A 22616-nucleotide genomic window follows, 5' to 3' on the forward strand; every position below is an offset into this window, starting at 1 on the left:
GGAGCAATGACACTACACGTCACCCTGTGGATGCCCAACTCTGGCGTGAAAGTCACATTCGGATTTGCACCACGAATCGTTCCTTCACAAAACAGAGAAAGTGGAATTAATTTCGCAGTCACAACCTCCTCCCTTCCTCCATCTCCCGTGACTGCTCATTTTGCAAAAAAACAACAACCAACAACGGCCCTTACTCTGAGTACACTGATTGTTAGTGCCGTCCTGGAAGCACGTCTTTATACTGGAGGAATCCGATGAGCTATAAAGCATTTTATTCGCACAGTTGACTCTGCTGTAAATGCATCATCGGGGGGGTGGAGGAGGAGGCTGCATGTGATGCACATTCTTCCGCATCGGCGCGGCTCCATTTATCACTGCACATCTTCCCAGGGTCGCTCGCAGACGACACAGAGGGAGCGAGAGAGAGAGGGGTGAGCAGGCGGAATGTGGCTCTGAGCCACTGCCATCGCGAGATGCGTGGGTGGGAGGCTCGGGGGTATACTGGACGTGGGGTGCCGGGCCCCGAGTTACGGTGTCTGCAGCGTCACCAACGGACTGGGTTGAAGTTAAGCCCTGGGTGTAACGTGGAGCAAGGAGATTGGTATAGCAACAGCATCGTCGTCGTTGTCCCGAACAGATTCGTGTTCCGATATGTTTTGTCCATTGCTCCTGATATTTAATAGCTGGGTTACCCAATGTACAGTGAGGGAAAGAAGTATTTGATCCCCTGCTGATTTTGTACGTTTGCCCACTGACAAAGAAATTATCAGTCTGTAATTTTAATGGTAGGTTTATTTGAACAGTGAGAGACAGAATAACAACAAAATCCAGAAAAACGCATGTCAAAAATGTTATAAATTGATTTGCATTTTAATGAGGGAAATAAGTATTTGACCCCCTCTCAATCAGAAAGATTTCTGGCTCCCAGGTGTCTTTTATACAGGTAATGGGCTGAGAATAGGAGCACACTCTTAAAGGGAGTGCTCCTAATCTCAGCTTGTTACCTGTATAAAAGGCACCTGTCCACAAGAAGCAATCAATCAATCAGATTCCAAACTCTCCACCATGGCCAAGACCAAAGAGCTCTCCAAGGATGTCAGGGACAAGATTGTAGACCTACACAAGGCTGGAATGGGCTACAAGACCATTGCCAAGCAGCTTGGTGAGAAGGTGACAACAGTTGGTGCGATTATTCGCAAATGGAAGAAACACAAAAGAACTGTCAATCTCCCTCGGCTTGGGGCTCCATGCAAGATCTCACCTGGTGGAGTTGCAATGATCATGAGAACGGTGAGGAATCAGCCCAGAACTACACGGGAGGATCTTGTCAATGATCTCAATGCAGCTGGGACCATAGTCACCAATAAAACAATTGGTAACACACTACGCCATGAAGGACTGAAATCCTGCAGCGCCCGCAAGGTCCCCCTGCTCAAGAAAGCACATATACATGCCCGTCTGAAGTTTGCCAATGAACATCTGAATGATTCAGAGGACAACTGGGTGAAAGTGTTGTGGTCAGATGAGACCAAAATGGCGCTCTTTGGCATCAACTCAACTCGCCATGTTTGGAGGAGCAGGAATGCTGCCTATGACCCCAAGAACACCATCCCCACCGTCAAACATGGAGGTGGAAACATTATGCTTTGGGAGTGTTTTTCTGCTAAGGGGACAGGACAACTTCACCGCATCAAAGGGACGAAGGACGGGGCCATGTACCGTCAAATCTTGGGTGAGAACCTCCTTCCCTCAGCCAGGGCATTGAAAATGGGTCGTGGATGGGTATTCCAGCATGACAATGACCCAAAACACACGGCCAAGGCAACAAAGGAGTAGCTCAAGAAGAAGCGCATTAAGGTCATGGAGTGGCCTAGCCAGTCTCCAGACCTTAATCCCATAGAAAATCTGTGGAGGGAGCTGAAGGTCCGAGTTGCCAAACGTCAGCCTCGAAACCTTAATTACTTGGAGAAGATCTGCAAAGAGTGGGACAAAATCCCTTCTGAGATGTGTGCAAACCTGGTGGCCAACTACAAGAAACGCCTGACCTCTGTGATTGCCAACAAGGGTTTTGCCACCAAGTACTAAGTCATGTTTTGCAGAGGGGTCAAATACTTATTTCCCTCATTAAAATGCAAATCAATTCATAACATTTTTGACATGCGTTTCTCTGGATTTTGTTGTTGTTATTCTGTCTCTCACTGGTCAAATAAACCTACCATTAAAATTATAGACTGATCATTTCTTTGTCAGTGGGCAAACGTACAAAATCAGCAGGGGATCAAATACGTTTTTCCCACACTGTAAATTGGTTAATCAATTAACTCTGTCGATTATAGGTTTAAACTCGAATAATGAGGGAGTCTCACCTGTTTCCATGTGTGCCGCTGGACGGGAGGTGGCAGGTGGGGCTTGGTGATGCCATCGTCGTCATCAGTCGCGTCATGCTGGGCGTGGCCTGTAAGAGGGGGGGGGGGGGTTCCCGCCTTCGGGAGGCAGCGTGTCGTGGTGCCCGCTGTTGTTAAAGAGGCCCCGAGTAATCCACCATGAACAATTCGCCGATTATAACGTTCGGTCGATTCGTTAATGAAGTGGTGCTGCTGTGCCGCGATGGCGGGCTCACTGAACTTGCATCTTCACAAGTTATTCTCTCCGCAGTATAACTGGGTCACTGTACACCACAGTTGATTGACAGGTTGCATGTGGCGGGGAGGGGGGGGGGCTCTTTCCAAGACGTCTGGTGAGCTTGGAAGAGTAGGCCAAGTACCCTCCAGGAAGGGGGCTCCAAAGGCCTGCGCTCCAGCACGCAAATTGCAGGGCTGCGCTTCTATCGTTGTAACCCAATGACGGTCGCCGTCCCAGCCCCCCGTCGTTCCGGACGGAGGAATCCACACCCTCGACAACCCCATCACCACCACCACCCCGTGCTGTGTTGGTTGCTGCGGGGGTGTCCTCTGTGGCTCGGGCAACCTCGGGCAGACACGGGGACACGGGCAGACACGACCATTCCAACCCTCCAGCCCGGTCTGCGTCTCGCGGATGGATGTTGATGGGTAGTTGCCTTCACGTGCCATGTATAATTATAACAGCAAGAACGATGATACAGAAATGTGTTCCGCCTCTGACATTGTGCACCTCAAATGCATCCGGTCTCATCGGATCTAGTGGAAGCTAAGCGGGGCTGAGCCTTTCTAGTGCTTGGATGGGCGACCACCACGCTGCGGCCGTCAGCAGAGGGCGGCGGTGCAATGCAACCCGTGGTTGTGATGTACTCCTGTGTGCTCCCAACGTCTCTGCTTCCCCCTCTTCCCCCTCTCCGTCTCTACCCACGCTGACCAAAGTGGTGAAGTATGGTCACATAACCCACGTGACGGTTAGTGAAGGCGGGGGGGGGGGAGACTCACAGCAGTGGATTGACACAGACGCTGCACAAGTACACAAGCGCACAACATAAACGGTACAATATACAGGGTGCGTCAAAAGAAATGTTAACACTTAAATGGAAAACGAACGGTAAATGCATTGTAACATGATCACACATGTATGTTAATAGCTTCAAAACATCAAAGAGTATCCACTTGTTCGCCATCATTGTCAACACGTGCCTGGAATCTTCTCCAGGTGGTCTCCAGAGCCCGGAGGCAGCAGCACATTTCTTGTGGTGTTGTTGCAAATTCTCACAAGTGTTTAAAAAACAATTTAAAGCATCCTTTATTACAATGAATCCGAGTCGAAGTACAATTGACGAGGGCGCTGTCTATTGTGCAACACCCGGGACTCGCCATGGGACGCCAGCCGCTCAAGTGGGCTGATGGAACACAGCCGAAGATTTACAGCTGCGTCCTGCACGGAACCCCACGATATTATCCTGATGAAGATAAATGCGTTGCCGACGATGATGATGACAATGAAGTTTCTTGTCACGTAAAAAACGTCCGCTGTTTTTGTCGTTTAACAAGGCCGTCAGTGTGAGGTTTGTAAATCCATTGCAGCACGGCAAGGTTCCACGTGCATTTCGTCTGCACGCTTTGTGTTTGAGCGACGGTGCACACCCGAGCACCGCTTCACAAAACAACATCACGGCAGGGGCAGTTCTGTGGTTAGGGCGGCCGCGGTGGTGAGGAGATGTTAACTACCTCACCTGGTATGCAGGACGGTCGTGGGTTCAATCCCAACCCTGACCACGCCTGCTGTATTTAGAGTTGTATCTCTCCCTGTGGTCGCGTGGATTTTTCTCCGGTTCCTCCGGGTTTTCCCTCCATATATAGAATCAACATCAATCGTTTAGAGTTATTTGATTGCTATAAATTCCCACGTGATGATAAGCCACTTCGTTGAGATATCATTTGTGGCCAGCCAGATCGCTTCTGAAAAATAGCTGCTTATATATGGCTCAGTGGGCCCTTATCTGGTAAAATAAAACAAATTTGATGGCAAATTTTAATTTCACCTTGAGACGGATGTGAATGACGGCGATGATGCCGATGCCGACGGCGCAAGCTCCACGCGAATTTTGGCGGTGAAGGCGACAGCGCCCATCGTGAGCGTGGCACCCGAGGGCCAGGCCAACGACATCGATCTCAGAGGCAACTTTGTGTGGAATTTCGAACGCTTTAACTGCCGCGTCAGCACGTGGCGTGCTCAGTTATGGACGCACTGTATACGTGGGTGGGCATGGGTAGGGAACACGCCGCTCTCAAAAGTTGGTCTGTGTGATGCGTTGACACAAGTGCATTTGTAACGGATTCAATGCCTGTATAACATTTTGACAAATCTTTAACCCCTTTATATTTATATAGCCTTAATTACCACGTGATGGTAGGTGTATAGTATCATATTTTTTTGTGCGTTTCCACTCGGCCTACAGCAATGTGGTAGAGAGTTCGGAATGTTCCACATATCGCCCGAGTCATTGACCTCGGGTAACAATGATAATTATTTGGCGTTTGATACGGTACCATATATATATACACTGGGCATCTCAAACATTTTAAAAGGGCACCCCCAGCGGCAGCTGACCCTGCGGGCACAGGGCGACTCGTTACCTGCTCTGCAAGCGGGTCCGAGGCGCCAGTAAAGGGACGATCATTGCTTCTCCCTCTCTCTCGCTGTGTAATCCCACTGAATACGTTTTTATACAACATTTAACAAAGGCAACACTTTTTTGTTCTCACCAAGAGAACGCCTTAAAGCTTGACGCATGGAAAAGAGAAAAAATAACAGAAACGTGTCAACATGAATTGATTGAATGCCAGATTAAAAAAAAAACCCGACTGTGTGTCATCTAGGAAAGGGAGCACCCCTCCTACTAATACGTTAGTAGGAGGGGTGCTCGCTGACACAACTTGTTGTCGAGGGTTGCGGTTCGGTCCCGCCAGGCAGCCCCGAGTTAACGCTGCGGGTTGAGTTTGTCTCTAACGCACTCCCGCGCCACCTGCTTCACAGTGTCCGTTAATTATTTGTATTATTTTTTTACCTCCAGGCAAGGCCCCACTGAGCTTTGTAGCTCGTTTTTTTCATAAGCGACCTGGCCATCACAAATGACAGCCCAACAAAAGTGTCTTATTATCATGTGCACATTTACAGCAGCAGCCAAATACTCTAAACGCGTGATGTTGATTCTAAATGTGGAGGGAAAATCTGGAGTACCCGGAGAAAAATCCACGCGACCACGGGGAGAGAGCCACTGCAATGACCTCTTGATGCATTCAAAATGAGTTGTCAGGCATCATGCGCATCAGCGTCACCGTCAACATTTGCCAAATTACAACAAAAAAAACGACTCCCTTAGGATCGTGGAGGACTATTTTAGGATTATGCACAAGCATATTTTTTCCCTAATTTATCAAATTTTGACCGTGGCGTATGGAGGACGTGCAAATCGCTCAACTGGGATTACTACACAAAGAGGGCAATCATTGCCTACGTACAGAGCAGACCAGACTCGTGCCCACTTTGAGTCACCTCGTGCAGCACAGGGACAGCTGCCACTAGTGGGGTGGGGGGGGGCCCCTTCAGATGTTTGAGATGCGATGTATAGGGATTGATGCAACATCTTGCCATAACAAAAATCGGCAATAAAAAAGAGATAAAGTGAAATCCGGAAGTTTCCCCCGAGGGATCCCCCCCTAGCCTAGGTCAGTGTCTGGAGCACGCTTATGCCACTTCTTGCATATGGCGTTGTATATAGATAGCGTCGTGGCCGAGTAGCAACCCTTACTCACGCTTAGGTAAGAGTTTTGGGAATGGTCCTGGGGGACCGTTATTTAACCCAGCACAAAGGGGTATTGGAGGAGCCGTGGCTGTCTGGCTGAGGGCTGTGGGGATGTGGGTAGGGGAGGGTAGCACGAATGATCAGCTCGCTCCTCCATGTGGCCGGATATGAATAGCAAAGTTACACGTCTACGCGCGGATTAGTTCGCCAGGAAAATGACTTGGGTTTGGTGTGCGGTGATTGCTCCAATGCCTACATTGAACTTTTGGAGTTCACAGTGCTTGCTGGCCGAGTGACTCAAAGACTCACATAGAGACTCATACTCGTATAAACTCACGGAGAGACTCGTAGACTGGTACTAAGTCTGCAGTGGCCGATGGTCCGGGTTGGTGTTTTGCACGCCGGGCTGTTTGGATTCCTTGCTTGTCGAGGTGCCAGTGGGCCATTCTGCCACGAGGCATGCGGAATTTGATTTAACGAGGACCGTTCTTTTCAAGGTTGAGATTCAATCCCAGATGTTATTTCGTGGGATCCGGCGATCAGGTTTTGTTTTGGCCAAATCTGTCGCTATTTTCCCCGAGGCTCCGAAGCCCGAATTCACAAAGGGGCTTTCTCTGGCCTGGCTGGGCTGACCTGGCTGGGCTGACCTGGCTGGGCTGGCCTGGCTTGACTGGCCTGGCTTGCCTGGCCTGGCTGGCCTCGCCTGGCTGTGCCCGATGCTGATTACATCAACACCGTCTCTCGTGGATGCCGGGAAATGAAGTGGGACTGGCCGGCAGGTGGCACCAGTGCGGGAGAGGAGGAGGAAGGGGAGTGGGGATATTGAAGAGATGTCTTCTGGTATTGACTGTGGTGGTGGAAGGAGGCTGCAGATCAGCCACAGGGCAGGGGAAGAGCCGTGTGGCCGGAGAGGGAGAGGGAGAGAGAGCGAGCATTGATTATCACGCACGTGAAATGCGTGATAATCAGTGGTGCCACGCCGAGCAATGCATTTTCCGTCCGTGTTCATTCTAAGCAAAAAAGCAACCAGCGATGTGCAAACATATACGCTGCAGTTCTTTTTGTGGGATACATGCTTTTCTCTTTGTATTATATATTTATAGAGCGCCTTGGCTCACAGCACTTTACATATTTTTTAAAGCGTTGCAACAAAAAAATTAGAGCGATTTTAGATGGGAAGGGACATTTGTTCGGGCAAGATGGGGGTCCACGGAGGGACGTCTGAGATCAGGGTCTCGACTGCCTCTCCTCTGCCTGGAGAGAATCCCAGCTGCTCATTCTTCACAGCCGCTTGGCTGCGGTTCGTCAATGACATGGTGCGATCACGGCTCGTTGTGCCTGGGCAGCTTTCCGTCTGAAGAGCTCGTGGCGTGAATTATGGCAGTGGACGTTTGCAGGGCTCTCGCTTGGCGGCACCACTGATGATTCCCAAGTAGAGTGAGGCAAGCGTTAACCACCAGCAGTGGTTGTTTACTACGTCTGTATCAACTACTCCCAGTGAAGAAAAGTAAGAATAGGTTTTACCCTTTGTGGCAATAAAATAGGTGTTAGGATGTTCAAACACCAAATATACACCTTTTGTGTGGCATCAAGTATGCATTAACCACACGCAGTACTGGTGGAAAAACATGCAAACAAACATGCTCGGATAATACAGTGAGGGAAAAAAGTATTTGATCCCCTGCTGATTTTGTACGTTTGCCCACTGACAAAGAAATGATCAGTCTATAATTTTAATGGTAGGTTTATTTGAACAGTGAGAGGCAGAATAACAACAAAAATCCGGAAAAACGCATGTCAAAAATGTTATAAATTGATTTGCATTTTAATGAGGGAAATAAGTATTTGACCCCCTCTCAATCAGAAAGATTTCTGGCTCCCAGGTGTCTTTTATACAGGTAACGAGCTGAGATTAGGAGCACACTCTTAAAGGGAGTGCTCCTAATCTCAGCTTGTTACCTGTATAAAAGACACCTGTCCACAGAAGCAATGAATCAATCAGATTCCAAACTCTCCACCATGGCCAAGACCAAAGAGCTCTCCAAGGATGTCAGGGACAAGATTGTAGACCTACACAAGGCTGGAATGGGCTACAAGACCATTGCCAAGCAGCTTGGTGAGAAGGTGACAACAGTTGGTGCGATTATTCGCAAATGGAAGAAACACAAAAGAACTGTCAGTCTCACTCGGCCTGGGGCTCCATGCAAGATCTCACCTCGTGGAGTTGCAATGATCATGAGAATAGTGAGGAATCAGCCCAGAACTACACGGGAGGATCTTGTCAATGATCTCAAGGCAGCTGGGACCATAGTCACCAAGAAAACAATTGGTAACACACTACTGCGTTAAGGACTGAAATCCTGCAGCGCTCCCAAGGTCCCCCTGCTCAAGAAAGCACATATACATGCCTGTCTGAAGTTTGCCAATGAACATCTGAACGATTCAGAGGACAACTGGGTGAAAGTGTTGTGGTCAGATCAGACCAAAATGGAGCTCTTTGGCATCAACTCAACTTGCCGTGTTTGGAGGAGGAGGAATGCCGCCTATGACCCCAAGAACACCATCCCCACCGTCAAACATGGAGGTGGAAACATTATGCTTTGGGGGTGTTTTTTCTGCTAAGGGGACAGGACAACTTCACCGCATCAAAGGGACGATGGACGAGGCCATGTACCATCAAATCTTGGGTGAGAACCTCCTTCCCTCAGCCAGGGCATTGAAAATGGGTCGTGGATGGGTATTCCAGCATGACAATGACCCAAAACACACGGCCAAGGCAACAAAGGAGTGGCTCAAGAAAAAGCACATTAAGGTGCTGGAGTGGCCTAGCCAGTCTCCAGACCTTAATCCCATAGAAAATCTGTGGAGGGAGCTGAAGGTTCGAGTTGCCAAACGTCAGCCTCGAAACCTTAATGACTTGGAGAAGATCTGCAAAGAGGAGTGGGACAAAATCCCTCCTGAGATGTGTGCAAACCTGGTGGCCAACTACAAGAAACGTCTGACCTCTGCGATTGCCAACAAGGGTTTTTCCACCAAGTACTGAGTCATGTTCTGCAGAGGGGTCAAATACTTATTTCCCTCATTAAAATGCAAATCAATTTATAACATTTTAGTCATGCGTTTTTCTGGATTTTTTGTTGTTATTCTGTCTCTCACTGTTCAAATAAACCTACCATTAAAATTATAGACTGATCATTTCTTTGTCAGTGGGCAAACGTACAAAATCAGCAGGGGATCAAATACTTTTTTTCCCTCACTGTATTATCCGAGCATGTTTGTTTGCATGTTTTGCCACCAGTACTGCGTGTGGTTAATGCATACTTGATGCCACACAAAAGGTGTATATTTGGCGAGCCGCAGACAAACACAATGAGTTCCACAGATTACGGAAACGAAAACATATTTCGCAAAGCAAGAGACCAAACAGTACGATGTAAGCATGCCTTCAACTTCTTTCGCGCCGTACGTAGACAACCGTGCCAATCGGAGGTGCGGGTGCGGGGGGGGGGACAACAAACTAAAGACAACAAAAATAAGCAGTTATATAGAGAAACTAGTGATGTTAGCGTGCCGAGGAGGAGGAGGTGCTGCTGAAACATGACGCGCACAGATGGACCCGCGATGACAAAGACACCACCGGGGTGGTGACCGCGTGCATGCTCTCTTGTGATGTCGACTGAATATAGAGGAGGAGCAGGTGGTGGGGCTCACCTCGGTGGTGGCGTGGATATACGGGGGAGGTGGAGGGATGTAATAACATTCGGGGCAGGCTGTTGCCGCTTGCCATTGCTCACGTTACAGGGCGGAGCGCGTGACCATTACACGACCGTGTAATGGACACTTTAGTCCCGTTAATTTGCACCCTCCCTGGTTGTGACAAATGCTCGATTTGTGGAGTACAGATTTCTAAATGATAATTTACACGACCGCGAATCTCACTTCCAGCGAACGCGGTGTACGGTGTCTAGTGGCGTAGTGACGACAATATTATGAGCCCGAGGGGTGTGGCAATTGGTCGTGTGGGGCCCCAATATTTGATTTGTGGAAGCCAAACCTTCCCGCTCTGGTTAAATTAAAATGAAACTTGGAACGTTAAATGAAAGCATTTTCATGAAAATAAATTTAAACCATGTTTTAAATACGTTTTTTTGTTTTTTACATTGTTGTTGAAAACATCACTATGGTGGTTGTCAAGGGGAGCTCCGCTCATTACTCTGCTACTGATGGTGCCCCTCTCCGGGAGCCCTCGTGCGGTGCTGTGAGTCGAAGTTTAAATCCACTGCTAATTTCTTCAGATTCATCATGATGCAGTTACTACTGTGCCTCCGATCAGCAGGATTGGCTACATACGGTGCGAAAGAAGTTAAACATACCTACTACTAGGTATATTTTATTACTGTAAATAAATACTATCAGTGTGAAAAAATTAGATTTGACCCTTTTTGGCAATAAAACAGGTGTTAAGATACTCTTTGGTTCTTTCGGTAAAGTCACGTAGATAGAAAATTAATAGATCACGACATTTCGATTGCAACCCAAGCAACCGTCATCAGGTGAGACAAACAAAGCAGGAGAACTGCTGAACAAGTCATTGAATATTCTTGGTTCTTCGGTAAAGTCACGTAGAAGGGAAACAATAAAATAATAAAAATATAAAACAATAAAATTATCACGACTTTTCGACTGCAACACAAGCAATCATCATCAGGTGTTGATTGCTTGTGTAGCAGTCGAAACGTCGTGAGAATGTTATTGTTTTATATTTTTATTAGTTTATTGCTTCCCTTCTACGTGACTTTACCGAAAGAACCAAGAATATGAATCCCTGTTGTCACGAAAGCTTTAAATCAAAAGTCATTGAATATGTAAAACATTCCGTTCCCAATGTTTTGTTAAAAAAAAAATTCTGCATTCTGCAAGTTGCTTTCTGAAAATTCCAATTGTTCGGGAATTTTAAATCGTTCCACGCTGCCATACGTTTCCCCATCCCTGGATTGAACACAGGCATGGCATGCATAGTAGCGCCATCCCATCAGCCTCCTCAACACCCACGACAGCCACCCCGTAGACGGGCGTTAAAGCTGCCTGCATTACACAGCCCCAAAACAGCTACACTCCCAGTAGAACCTTTGAAAAGGAAACGGTGGTGAACGCAGCGCTGCCGCGATGTAATTCCCATGTGCATGAATACAGACAGAAGGGGGGAAGAGAGGAATTTTAAGCCGTGTTGCCACCGTTATCGGCACTGCCGTTCACTACTGCAATGAAGTTCAACGCAGCACGGCACATACCAATTCCTGCCACGTGAACACAGACGCCCATCTGGGTCAAACCCTGGCAGGTGGTAACTCTAATTGCATGGCATGTGTCCGATTTTGGGTGTTTCTTGTGGAGGCTAGTGAAGGACGCTCCTTTGGAGGCTCGTGAAGGACGCTACTGGTCAGTTGGAGGCAGTCGCCCTCCAACAACAACAGAGGGCAGAGGAGCGCTGGGCGGCTGAAATTCAGCAAGTTGGCACAGTAGGAGGCACAGCTCGTGCATCTGCCAGTCATCTCAGTCAACCCACCTGGGTCTGTCCCATGACCTCCTGTCAGCAAGCTTTTCGACACTTCACGTAGTCTCAAAAGTGCACCTGACCTGGTTACAGGCGCCGTGGTGACGTCACCGTCACTTAGTAGCGCATGTCGAATATTGGTTTTTGGTGTTTCTTGTAGCCCGATAAGAAATATATTTTTTTCGATGAGTATCGAGATTATGAATAACTTGAGTGTGGCACGTTGAATAATTATCAATGGAAAATGTCCCTCAATGGGGAGGAGGTTTTGTTCACCAAAGGGTAAACTTGTTTGTTTCCTTTCACAGGACAAGCTCTGTGTTTGTGGGGAGTGGCGGTGAAGCAATTGGCGCACTGCGCTATGACACCAGCGACCCGAGTTTGATTCCGATCCTGGGTCTCCCCAAGCTTGATTCAGCCTCGAATGAGTACCTGACGTGGTGTGTAAACATTACCACTGGGGAGAAAAAGGCGCTGGGCGTGGTGTTGGCCACCTCCCCCCCCCCCCCTCGTGCGCCGTGCCGACCTTCATAGGTTCTCGCTAACAGCACTTGCTCCTACAGTCTGTTAAGGTCATACCGGGGATCTCTGTCTTCTCTTTGTGTTTTTGTGCATCGCACAGGCTGCTGGGCATGGAAACAACCCTCCATCCTGCAATAGAAGTAATTTCATCTTGACATGCATCAGCTGTGGGCATTATACAGCCGTCACAAGAGGATCTGCTATACTGTCTGATTAGGTATGTACCATCGTGTGTTTTGAAACCATACGAATATGGAAAACTACGCTTGTAAATGTGATGCAGGGGAGTATAGGAATTTTCCTTACGGAAGGTGGAATAGGATTTACGAATGCCTTTGGTGGGCAGCATAGAGGCACACCTCAGAGTTACATAATCAAAAGCTAAAATACTGAGCTCTCACCTTTGCGATATTGCTAGGTTAAAGGTTTCCCCTCCGTGTACCCGGTTAGTGGGGCTGAGGTGCAATAACAATAATAATCTCATACTCTTTGGTTTTTTCGGTAAAGTCACGTAGGTAAAATAAAAGAAAAGAAAACTAAATTAAATCACGACGTTTTGGAGGCAACACAAGCTTCCGTCTTTAGGTGGAACAGTCACAGCAGAATATCTGTGTCAAGTGGACAGCCTATTATGTATGGTAACGTCACGTAACGTCACGTTACCCTACATTGCAGGGGTTACTAAAAAGATCTCCAAAATCCTGCATGAACAGAAGATCCAGGTCCGGTTCAATACAGGACACAATCCGTGATCTGATCCCATCCGTAAAGGATGTCATTCCTGACTTACAGTACCCCGGTGTTTACAAATTGAGTTGTACTTGCGGTGACTGCTATATCGGGGAGACGAAACGACATATTTCTGACCGAATCCGCGAGCACAAATCAGATTTGAAACACGGCAGAACGAATTCTTCGACCGTGGCTGATCATTGTTTCAACACAGCGGGTTCTCATGACATTGTCTTCTCTGATACCAAAGTTCTCTGCAAACCTCCCGGTTATTACCAGAGATTTGTCCATGAAGCCATCCAGATATACAAACACAGACACAACTTCAACTGAGAGGATGGTTTCAAATTGAGCAACCATTGGAAAGATGGTATAAATCAAGTCAAACGTTAGCTGCCTTATAATTGTACAGCCATTGCCATTGCTCTCAGTGGGTTGTATGTACTCGTGCATCTCTTCCCCTGAACCCCCTACAGCATCAACCATTGAAAAGATGTTATAAACCAAGTCAAAGTTTGGCAACCTTAAAAAACCTTTATTGTGAATACCTTATAATTGTACAGCCATTTCCATTGCTTTCAGTGGGTTGCGTGTACTCGTGCATCTCTCCCCCCGAACCCCCTGCAGCATAACAAAAGGGTGTTTTACCCGTTTTCGTGCAGTGCACCACCGCTACCCTTGAACCCCCTGCAGCATAACAAAAGACGGCTTAACTCAGCCCTCCCCCCCACCCACGTCCCTAATTGGCTCCTCCCCCCCCCTTAACCTGTATATAATCCCGGCTGTCTCAGAGCTGTCCACTTGACACAGTATGAATCCTTGCAGTCACAAAAGCTTCAAATCTAGAAATAATAATCTCTATTTTATAAAATGCCTTTTATATTAAAACAATTAAAAACTAAACTAGAAACTATTTTTATTTTACCAGGTAAGGCTCACTGAGCTATACAGCGACCTGTCCACAATGATAGCGCAACAAAGTGGCTTATCATGTGGAAATATAGAGCAGCTATATACTATAAACGCATGTTGTTGATTCTAAATGTGGAGGGAAACACCGGAGAACCCGGAGGAAAATCCACACGACCACGGGGAGAGAGAGGGAGAGACACATGTAAACTCCAAATATACAGCAGGCGTTAGGGTCGGGATCGAACCCACGACCTCCTGTATACCAGACGAGGAAGTTAATATCTCACCACTGTCAATGCTTCGAGAAATTGAAGTCTCAACACTGACAGATAAATTACAATGACAGATACTGTACATGTTTATGCCGTTTGGAAGCGGTAGGCCTCGTATGGCACGAGGTGAACCAATCAGGTACAGAATATTTATGCTGGAGATATCCGATGAGCTATAAAGCTCTTTTTTACAGATGTCCAGTAAGTATGGGTCAGAACGTTACGAGAACAAACAATACAAACATACAATAGGAGTGCAAAGCATAGGAAAGGTAACCAAATCTCAATAATTTTATTTTACCAGATAAAGCCCACTGAGCTATGAGCCTCTTTTTCAGAAGCGACCTGGCCACACGCCACGGCAATGGCAGACCGCACAAGTCTGGACTGGGCACGCAGATCAGCCTTCCGTATTTGTTGAGCTAGGCTGTGACGGGTAAACAAGTACAACCATGACGATATTCAGCAAAACATGCCCACGTTTTTATTTTTCTATGAATCTACAGGAACAAGACAGAGAAGAGGCACTTCCTTAAGTAACAATGAAATCCAAAGTGAACAGGTAAGAACAATTCACACTTACCAATCGTCAAACATTGCCCTGCAACGATAAAACTCTGAATTTAGCAAACTTGCGATCACAATCTATCTGCTCTGCGGCATTTTGCTGCGAGGGAGGCGCACGGAGCGGGCAACCCGTGCCGCTGTGGCCGCCGCTGCTACCGGTGCCGCTCGCCACGACAGAGGCGGTCGGTGCCCTCGGCTCCCGGGGGTGTCTCGCTCGTCCTGCACAGATTCTCAAGCGGCTCTGTGCCCTCCCCTTGCACAGTCTCGTTCTCATATTTCTCCTGTGACACAGACAGTAGTTGTTGCATTCCTGAAGAACGCTGCATTATGGAAAATATCGTGTTGTAATAAATAATACATAATGATAATATAGGGTAAAGCACAATCCGCGATAACATGCGAGATGCGTACGCAGGCTGAACAAGGACGGAGGCGCATCTAGAAGCATCCAGCAGCATCCCGCCTTGTGTGATGCTACGCCGAGGCAGCCATATGACTGCTTATTCCCACTCGTGCGACATCGTTCCATTCGCTCGATCGCGTTATATCAAATTCACTTTCGCGTTATAAAAATAAAATGTGTTCCCCAATACATTCATCACGTTATATAGGAGAACAGGCAGTACTTGGTTCAGGGTTGCCGGCCTGCTACTTGACGCAGTGGCATTCTGCTCCAGCTGCAGCCGTGCTGTGTCCTCTCACGGTCGCTCCGCCTGCCATGAGGGTGCCCAGTTGGAGCACTTCCCCCTGAGGTCGGCCGCCTCATAGTTCAGAGCCCTAACCGCCGATTGGTTACACTTTGGGAAGCTGCTTTAAGCCGCTATCCTACTACTACTATGTTTATTTTACTAGTTAAGGGACACTGAGCTATGTAGCTCTTTTTCAGAAGTGACCTGGCCACAAATGATAGCTCAACGAAGTGGCTTGTCATCACGTGGAAATTTATAGCAGCAGACAAATGCCCCCTCACGCATGTTTAATAAATGCGGAGGGAATAAACGGAGGACCCGGAGAAAAATCCACATGACCACGTGGAGAACATGCAAACTCAAAATATATAGCAGACGTCAGGGTCAGGATCAAAACGTCGACCTCCTGTTTACCAGGCGAGGTAGTTAACATCTGCTGGTCACTACACTCTTTTTGCGTCTTCCCTGGCATCTGCCTCCAATCGTCTCCTTTTCCCAAAGCTCTTCTAACCTTGTTCCATTCAAGAAGCGCGTTGCACTCTCTATCCACCACAACTATGGGAGTGCTCTTTGTTGCAGGATTTTTGTCGTTTTGGGGCTTTTGGGGATCTGAGCTCAGCAATTGTTTCGTGCTATGGAGCTCCCTACACGAGGTGCACCCTCGCAGTATTCGGTTAATCTAGTAGTAGATCTACCCCGCGATAACTGAGCCCCTCGGTCGGTGCCCACGCTGGTTCACCTCCAATCTGCACGCATGCCCCACCCGTCCGCAAGCCTCCTCATTTTGACTTCATCCGCAAATCGATAAGTCCATCCTACGGATGAGGTGATGACACGTCGCCAGCCACGGATCACTTCACCGCTGGTTGAAGCCTTCCCAAAGCCGTCGCCGACCCTCGTTAGCCCTCGCAATGTGACTGTCCGCCCGGCACGTGAGCCGTTGAGTCGATCGCGTAGCTCCGTCTCCGCGGGAGGCATCCCTTTGAACACACTCCCTCCCGGGGCTGCCACTCGGTTCTCTGTCTCACCCCCGACCGTCCATCGTCTCTTCTCGTGAGGATTCCTACCCAATGGGACTCAAATTGATGCAATTTTTTTCTCGTTATTTATGTGCTTGCCCTTTGCCCTTCCTAGGATGGAAGCTGTAATATTTATGAAAAAATTGAGCAGAGTATAACTGTATCGTGTGTAAATTTAATGGCAGTGAATCTTGCACAAAAGTACGTCATCAAACACTTCACTGTGTTTTACTGTAGCACTGTATATACAGTGAGGGAAAAAAGTATTTGATCCCCCGGTGATTTTGTACGTTTGCCCACTGACAAAGAAATGATCAGTCTATAATTTTTATGGTAGGTTTATTTGAACAGTGAGAGACAGAATAACAACAACAAAATCCAGCAAAACGCATGTCAAAAATGTTATAAATTGATTGGCATTTTCATGAGGGAAATAAGTATTTGACCCCTCTCAATCAGAAAGATTTCTGGCTCCCAGGTGTCTTTTATACATGTAACGAGCTGAAATTAGGAGCACACTCTTAAAGGGAGTGCTCCTAATCTTAGCTTGTTACCTGTATAAAAGACACCTGGCCACAGAAGCAATCAATCAATCAGTTTCCAAACTCTCACCATGGCCAAGATCAAAGAGCTCTCCAAGGATGTCAGGGACAAGATTGTAGACCTACACAAGGCTGGAATGGGCTACAAGACCATTGCCAAGCAGCTTGGTGAGAAGGTGACAACAGTTGGTGCAATTATTCGCAAATGGAAGAAACAAAAAAGAACTGTCAATTTCCCTCGGCCTGGGGCTCCTCACCTCGTGGAGTTGCAATGATCATGAGAGCGGTGAGGAATCAGCTCAGAACTACACGGGAAGATCTTGTCAATGATCTCAAGGCAGCTGGGACCATAGTCACCAAGAAAACAATTGGTAACACACTACGCCGTGAAGGACTGAAATCCTGCAGCACCCGCAAGGTCCCCCTGCTCAAGAAAGCACATATACATGCCCGTCTGAAGTTTGCCAATGAACATCTGAATGATTCAGAGGACAACTGGGTGAAAGTGTTGTGGTCAGATGAGACCAAAATAGAGTTCTTTGGCATCAACTCAACTCGCCGTGTTTGGAGGAGGAATGCTGCCTATGACCCCAAGAACACCATCCCCACCGTCAAACATGGAGGTGGAAACATTTTGCTTTGGGGGTGTTTTTCTGCTAAGGGGACAGGACAACTTCACCGCATCAAAGGGATGATGGACGGGGCCATGTACCGTCAAATCTTGGGTGAGAACCTCCTTCCCTCAAACAGGACATTGAAAATTGGTCGTGGATGGGTATTCCAGCATGACAATGACCCAAAACACACGGCCAAGGCAACAAAGGAGTGGCTCAAGAAGAAGCACATTAAGGTCCTGGAGTGGCCTAGCCAGTCTCCAGACCTTAATCCCATAGAAAATCTGTGGAGGGAGCTGAAGTTTCAAGTTGCCAAACGTCAGCCTCGAAACCTTAATGACTTGGAGAAGATCTGCAAAGAGGAGTGGGACAAAATCCCTCCTGAGATGTGTGCAAACCTGGTGGCCAACTACAAGAAACGTCTGAGCTCTGTGATTGCCAACAAGGGTTTTGCCACCAAGTACTAAGTCATGTTTTGCAGAGGCGTCAAATACTTATTTCCCTCATTAAAATGCAAATCTATTTTTAACATTTTTGACATGCGTTTTCTGGATTTTGTTGTTGTTATTCTGTCTTTTACTGTTCAAATAAACCTACCATTAAAATTATAGACTGATCATTACTTTGTTAGTCGGCAAACGTACAAAATCAGCAGGGGATCAAATACTTTTTTCCCTCTGTAACTGACCTTAAATTTTTTCAAATTCACTGCTGTGATACTTTATTCTCTTCTGCTTTCGGTCTTTGGGGTTGAAATTAATTGTAAATCTATCTGGAAAACCACTGGGAAATATCTATTTTACCATAATATAGAAGTATAAATTAGACTTACCTTTTGTCTCAAGTGCTGAAGAAATAAATAAAGACACCAAATCCACTTGTTGCTGCGTAGAATTATTTATTAGATTCACTTTCAATAAAGTAACGTGAAACTTAAAGCGAATTTGCGAAAAAAATGTCTTTCCACTCGGCTTTCTTCTGCCCGAGTGTAAAAATCCACCCGCTCATGAATATTAATGACAGTGGGGGGGGGCATGTGGAGTGACGTCACGCGCGTTACACACAGACATTCTTGGCTCATTATAGTAGTAATTAATATTTGTTTTTGATTTGCTAAGTGAGGGTTTTGTTTCATCTGAACAGGGACCAGCTCATTGATCTGCAGCGTTATAGGATGCAATTGCATGAATGCCGCTATATAAAATAGTATTATTATTTAAACTGCGTGCATTTCACCCTCACGTGAACTCCGGTCATTCTCGCAGCGGCGGCTTTTGGCTAACCATCGAACAGCCACCCAATTGTGTGCTTTCGTATGCACTTTTGCAGCCGTCTGGAACGCTCTTACTTCTGCTATGAGGAAGCTACTGGAGCTATGATACAGCTATGCTGCAGTGGCTTTTTTCCCCCGCACCTCAGAGTAGCATGGTTGGCTAGGTATAGTGTGTGTCACAGAAGTTCAACGAATAATGCTTACATCGTACTGTTTGGTCTCCTGAGTTCTTGCCTGGCTGAAGATGTTATCGTTTCCGTGGTCTGTGGGGTTGATTGTGTGTTTGTCCGCGGCTCACCAGAAAGTTCAATGAATGAAGTTCACCACATGTACACGTGTTCTCTAATCCGTGTGCTCCTGTTTTTGTCTGTCAACGCAGTTCCAAGCATGCACCTCTCCATGCTCCTCTCACTGTTATTTCATTTCTGTCAGTGTCCGTGTCACTGATGTCGCACAGCAGGCGATGCACACCAATTACACCCCCCCCCCCACCCCTGGCTCGCCCCCCGCCTTACCCAATGCTCCCCGAGTGATCCCACACCATCTGGGTGCCATGGAACCATTTCGTTGTGATGCATACAAAAAGATACTAAAAAAATGTTGACGGAGTCGACAGGATGGCCATGCATGCGCGTCCCCGAGGCGCAGCGCACCCCATTGCTCGCCGCGTGACAGCTCGTCCCCGTGTGGCCACGTCGCAGGTAGTACGTCATGAGCCTGCACAAGAGGGGGGAGCACCGCGCGCGCCCTGGGATGTGACGCGGCGGCGGCTGCCCCCCTAACGGTGCCCAGCGCTCGTCCGCTGCGGCGTCGCCCCCGCAGCCCCCGGAAGCGGGCGACCGCGCAGCCTCTCGGTCGGCATGAAGAGCCTGGCCAACACGCGCGGCATCATGCAGCTGGGCCCAGCTGCAGCCACCAACACCTTCCTACACCACGACTGCCGCGTGCACCACGACCATGTGCACCAGCAGCCCTCGCACTGCTGCCAGGAGGGCATGCACGGGCCCTGCCTCGTGGGCCCCGTGGACCTGTGCCAAGGAGGAGACCCGCACCGCTCCGGCTACGCCCCCAGGAACTCCATCCACTCGGAATGCCAGCTCGTGCCGACGACATCCCTCCCCGAGCCCCTTTCCAGCAGCACATTCCCTCGCATGCATTGCCCGCCCTCCTACTATGAGGGCCCCGAGGAGTGCGTGCCCTTCGGGCCCCCGCCCGGGCGCGTGAACCGCATTCCTCCAGGGCTCATCGATCAGTTCGAGCGGCAGCTTCCTCTGCACCGTGACGGCTTCCTCACGCTGCAGTACCAGCGCACCATGACGGAGCATCGCAGCGACAGCCCCGGCAAAATCCGTCACCTGGTCCATTCTGTCCAGAAGCTCTTCACCAAGTCGCACTCCTTGGAGGGAGCCGCCGCCAAGAGCAAGCTGCACGGCGCCGGCTCCGTGGTGAAGCACCACCACCACCACCAGAACGACCAGACGCACCATGGCAGGCACCATGGAAAACGGAGCAAGAGCCGTGACCGCGGTAAGCCGCGCACCCCGCAGGCCGGTTGGTGGAGCTCCGACGACAACCTGGACAGCGAGAGCCTGTGCCACGGTCCCGTCGTGCCCGCGCGCTACGCTGAGTTCCCGCTGCCGCCGCCGCGCTACCAGCTCGAGTCGTCGCACTCCCTGCCTGAGCAGGCCCTCAAGGCCTCCAAGAGCAATGAGGACATCGTAAAGTGCCCGACCTGTGTGAGCCTGCAGGCCGTTCCCGAGGGCCGCTTCGTGAAGCACAGCTCCTGGTCCTCGCTCACCGTGAGCCAAGCGCGAGAGGTCTACAGCAAGGCGGCGATGAACGTGGATAAAATGAGGGAACGGCCCCCCACGTTTAAGCCCGAGGTGCCCCGCAAACCTCCAGAACTGGCGTGGCGAGTGTCGGAGCCCCCTCTTCGGCGGCTGCCCCCTCCGGAGCTCCCCTGGAAGCCGCATCCTGAGATGACCAGGAAGGTCACCATCGACAAGTCGCCCCACTACCTCCAGGTGAGCAACGCCAGCCAGCCAGCCGGTTGCCCGGGACGCCACCGCTAAGCGGGTCACGGGAGAGGTCGAGTGGGGTAAAATGAAGCGGCGTGCATGGAGATCGCCCTATTCAGCGCCACTTGGTAAGCCGAGGTCTGTTATCAAAACTGTGCTGTGTCCTTTAATAAAGCTAAACAGAACAGCACCAGATATCGCTATGAAGTAATCCCTGCCACCAGAACATCCCAACACGAACACCACGTGGGGTGAGGATGCTCAGGTTAAACATAAGCTCAATTCAGCCTGCCGACAACGTAGACCGGCAGGACGGGATGGAACCAAAGCAGAGACGGAGGTCAAGGTGAGGCCATCGCAGGGCGTGTCAGTGGTGAGCTGAGTGGAGCCCCAGGTGGAGGGAGCAACGAAGACATGGGGGGGGGGGGGGTGGAAACAAGCTCGTGCGAGTGATCGTTTGTGTGCTCACTTGAGTAGAGCCCCGTGCAGAGAGGTCACAGGCAGAGCACCAAGCCATGAAGAGAGATCACAGGGAGAACGCCAGGCCATGAAAAGAGATCACAGGCAGAGCACCAGGCCATGAAGAGAGATCAGAGGGAGAACGCCAGGCCATGAAGAGAGATCACAGGGAGAGCACCAGGCCATGAAGAGAGATCACAGGGAGAGCGCCAAGCCGTGAGGAGAGATCTGAGGCTGCTCCACGGGGCGCCGGCTGTGGGGTCGCAGCAGGCGAGCGGCCGTGCACAGCGCAGGCATTGTTCACTCCAGCGCCGGGTCCCAGCTGCCTGCTCGCTCACTCGCTCGCTTGGCTCACTCCAATTGGCTGAGTGGACCGCGGTCTCATGAACCGTGTGGGATGTGACCCGATCTCGATCGGCTTGGTGTTCCAATCTAGGCACAGATCTGTCTCGGTATCTATTCCTGTAACAATCTGACCTATGCACCTTTAATGTCGGCATATTTACTTAGGTTTTATCGTTTAATGAGTTTTCATATTTTGGTGGTGTTAACGGCTTTCGCCATGGTGACATATAGATCTTGATCTTTAGTATTTATTATTCCAGCTCTTGGCATGGGATGCCAGCTGATTTATTTGATTTTAGTTTATTGGTATTTACCCTTTAGAGAATTTAAATTTTCCTCCTCCCGAGATAACCATCCACTTGTATATTCACATCATCCTGAACTTCTTGGTTCTTTCAGTAAAGTCACATAGAATGGAAATAAAATAATAAAAATAAAACATAATAAAATAAAATTCGGCCACAACACAAGTAGCCTTCTTCAGGTGAAGAAACAAGACTGTCCAGAAGACAGCGCTTGAGTGAACACTGCCAAGCATGGACAGCGTCTTTTTAGCTGTGTGGGAGGAATTAACATATGAATAAGCATGTTAAAATGAGGGACAAGCTTTGGAACGGAGGAGGGGGGGGGGGGGTTAAAAAAAGAAGAAAACAGCCACAGTGCGCTGCTCTGTCCTGTGTTGCGTTATAACTATGATATAAACTGGACTACTATACAATATTATACCTTCCAATCTAAAGTACATGGTATAATATATCCATAGACAAATTCCACCTTTGAATTATACAATGCGTTACTATACACTACCCTATACTTTAGACTATAAAATATTAGACTTATAATATTACACTGTCTTATTCTATCAACCCTACTGTATACCACACTGC

At 48.6% G+C, this 22616-nt stretch overlaps 1 protein-coding gene across 2 annotated transcripts in view; it reads left to right on the top strand.

Annotated features, from left to right (window-relative positions):
- The window catches only part of LOC116946527 (disks large-associated protein 2-like), a 69265-nt gene that overhangs the window by 16620 nt on the left and 30029 nt on the right, over window positions 1–22616 (top strand). For both annotated transcript variants that reach the window (XM_076070135.1, XM_076070134.1), the window contains exons 2-4: window positions 12388–12504; window positions 14710–14765; window positions 19609–20931. In XM_076070135.1, the coding sequence (XP_075926250.1) occupies window positions 19768–20931 (1164 nt within the window). In that variant the 5' untranslated portion in view covers window positions 12388–12504; window positions 14710–14765; window positions 19609–19767. The remainder of the gene's footprint in view (window positions 1–12387; window positions 12505–14709; window positions 14766–19608; window positions 20932–22616) is intronic.

The sequence above is a fragment of the Petromyzon marinus genome, chromosome 27 (assembly GCF_048934315.1).
Source record: "Petromyzon marinus isolate PM22_M1 ecotype Great Lakes invasive population chromosome 27, UKy_Petmar_22M1.pri1.0, whole genome shotgun sequence".
Lineage (NCBI taxonomy): Eukaryota > Metazoa > Chordata > Hyperoartia > Petromyzontiformes > Petromyzontidae > Petromyzon > Petromyzon marinus.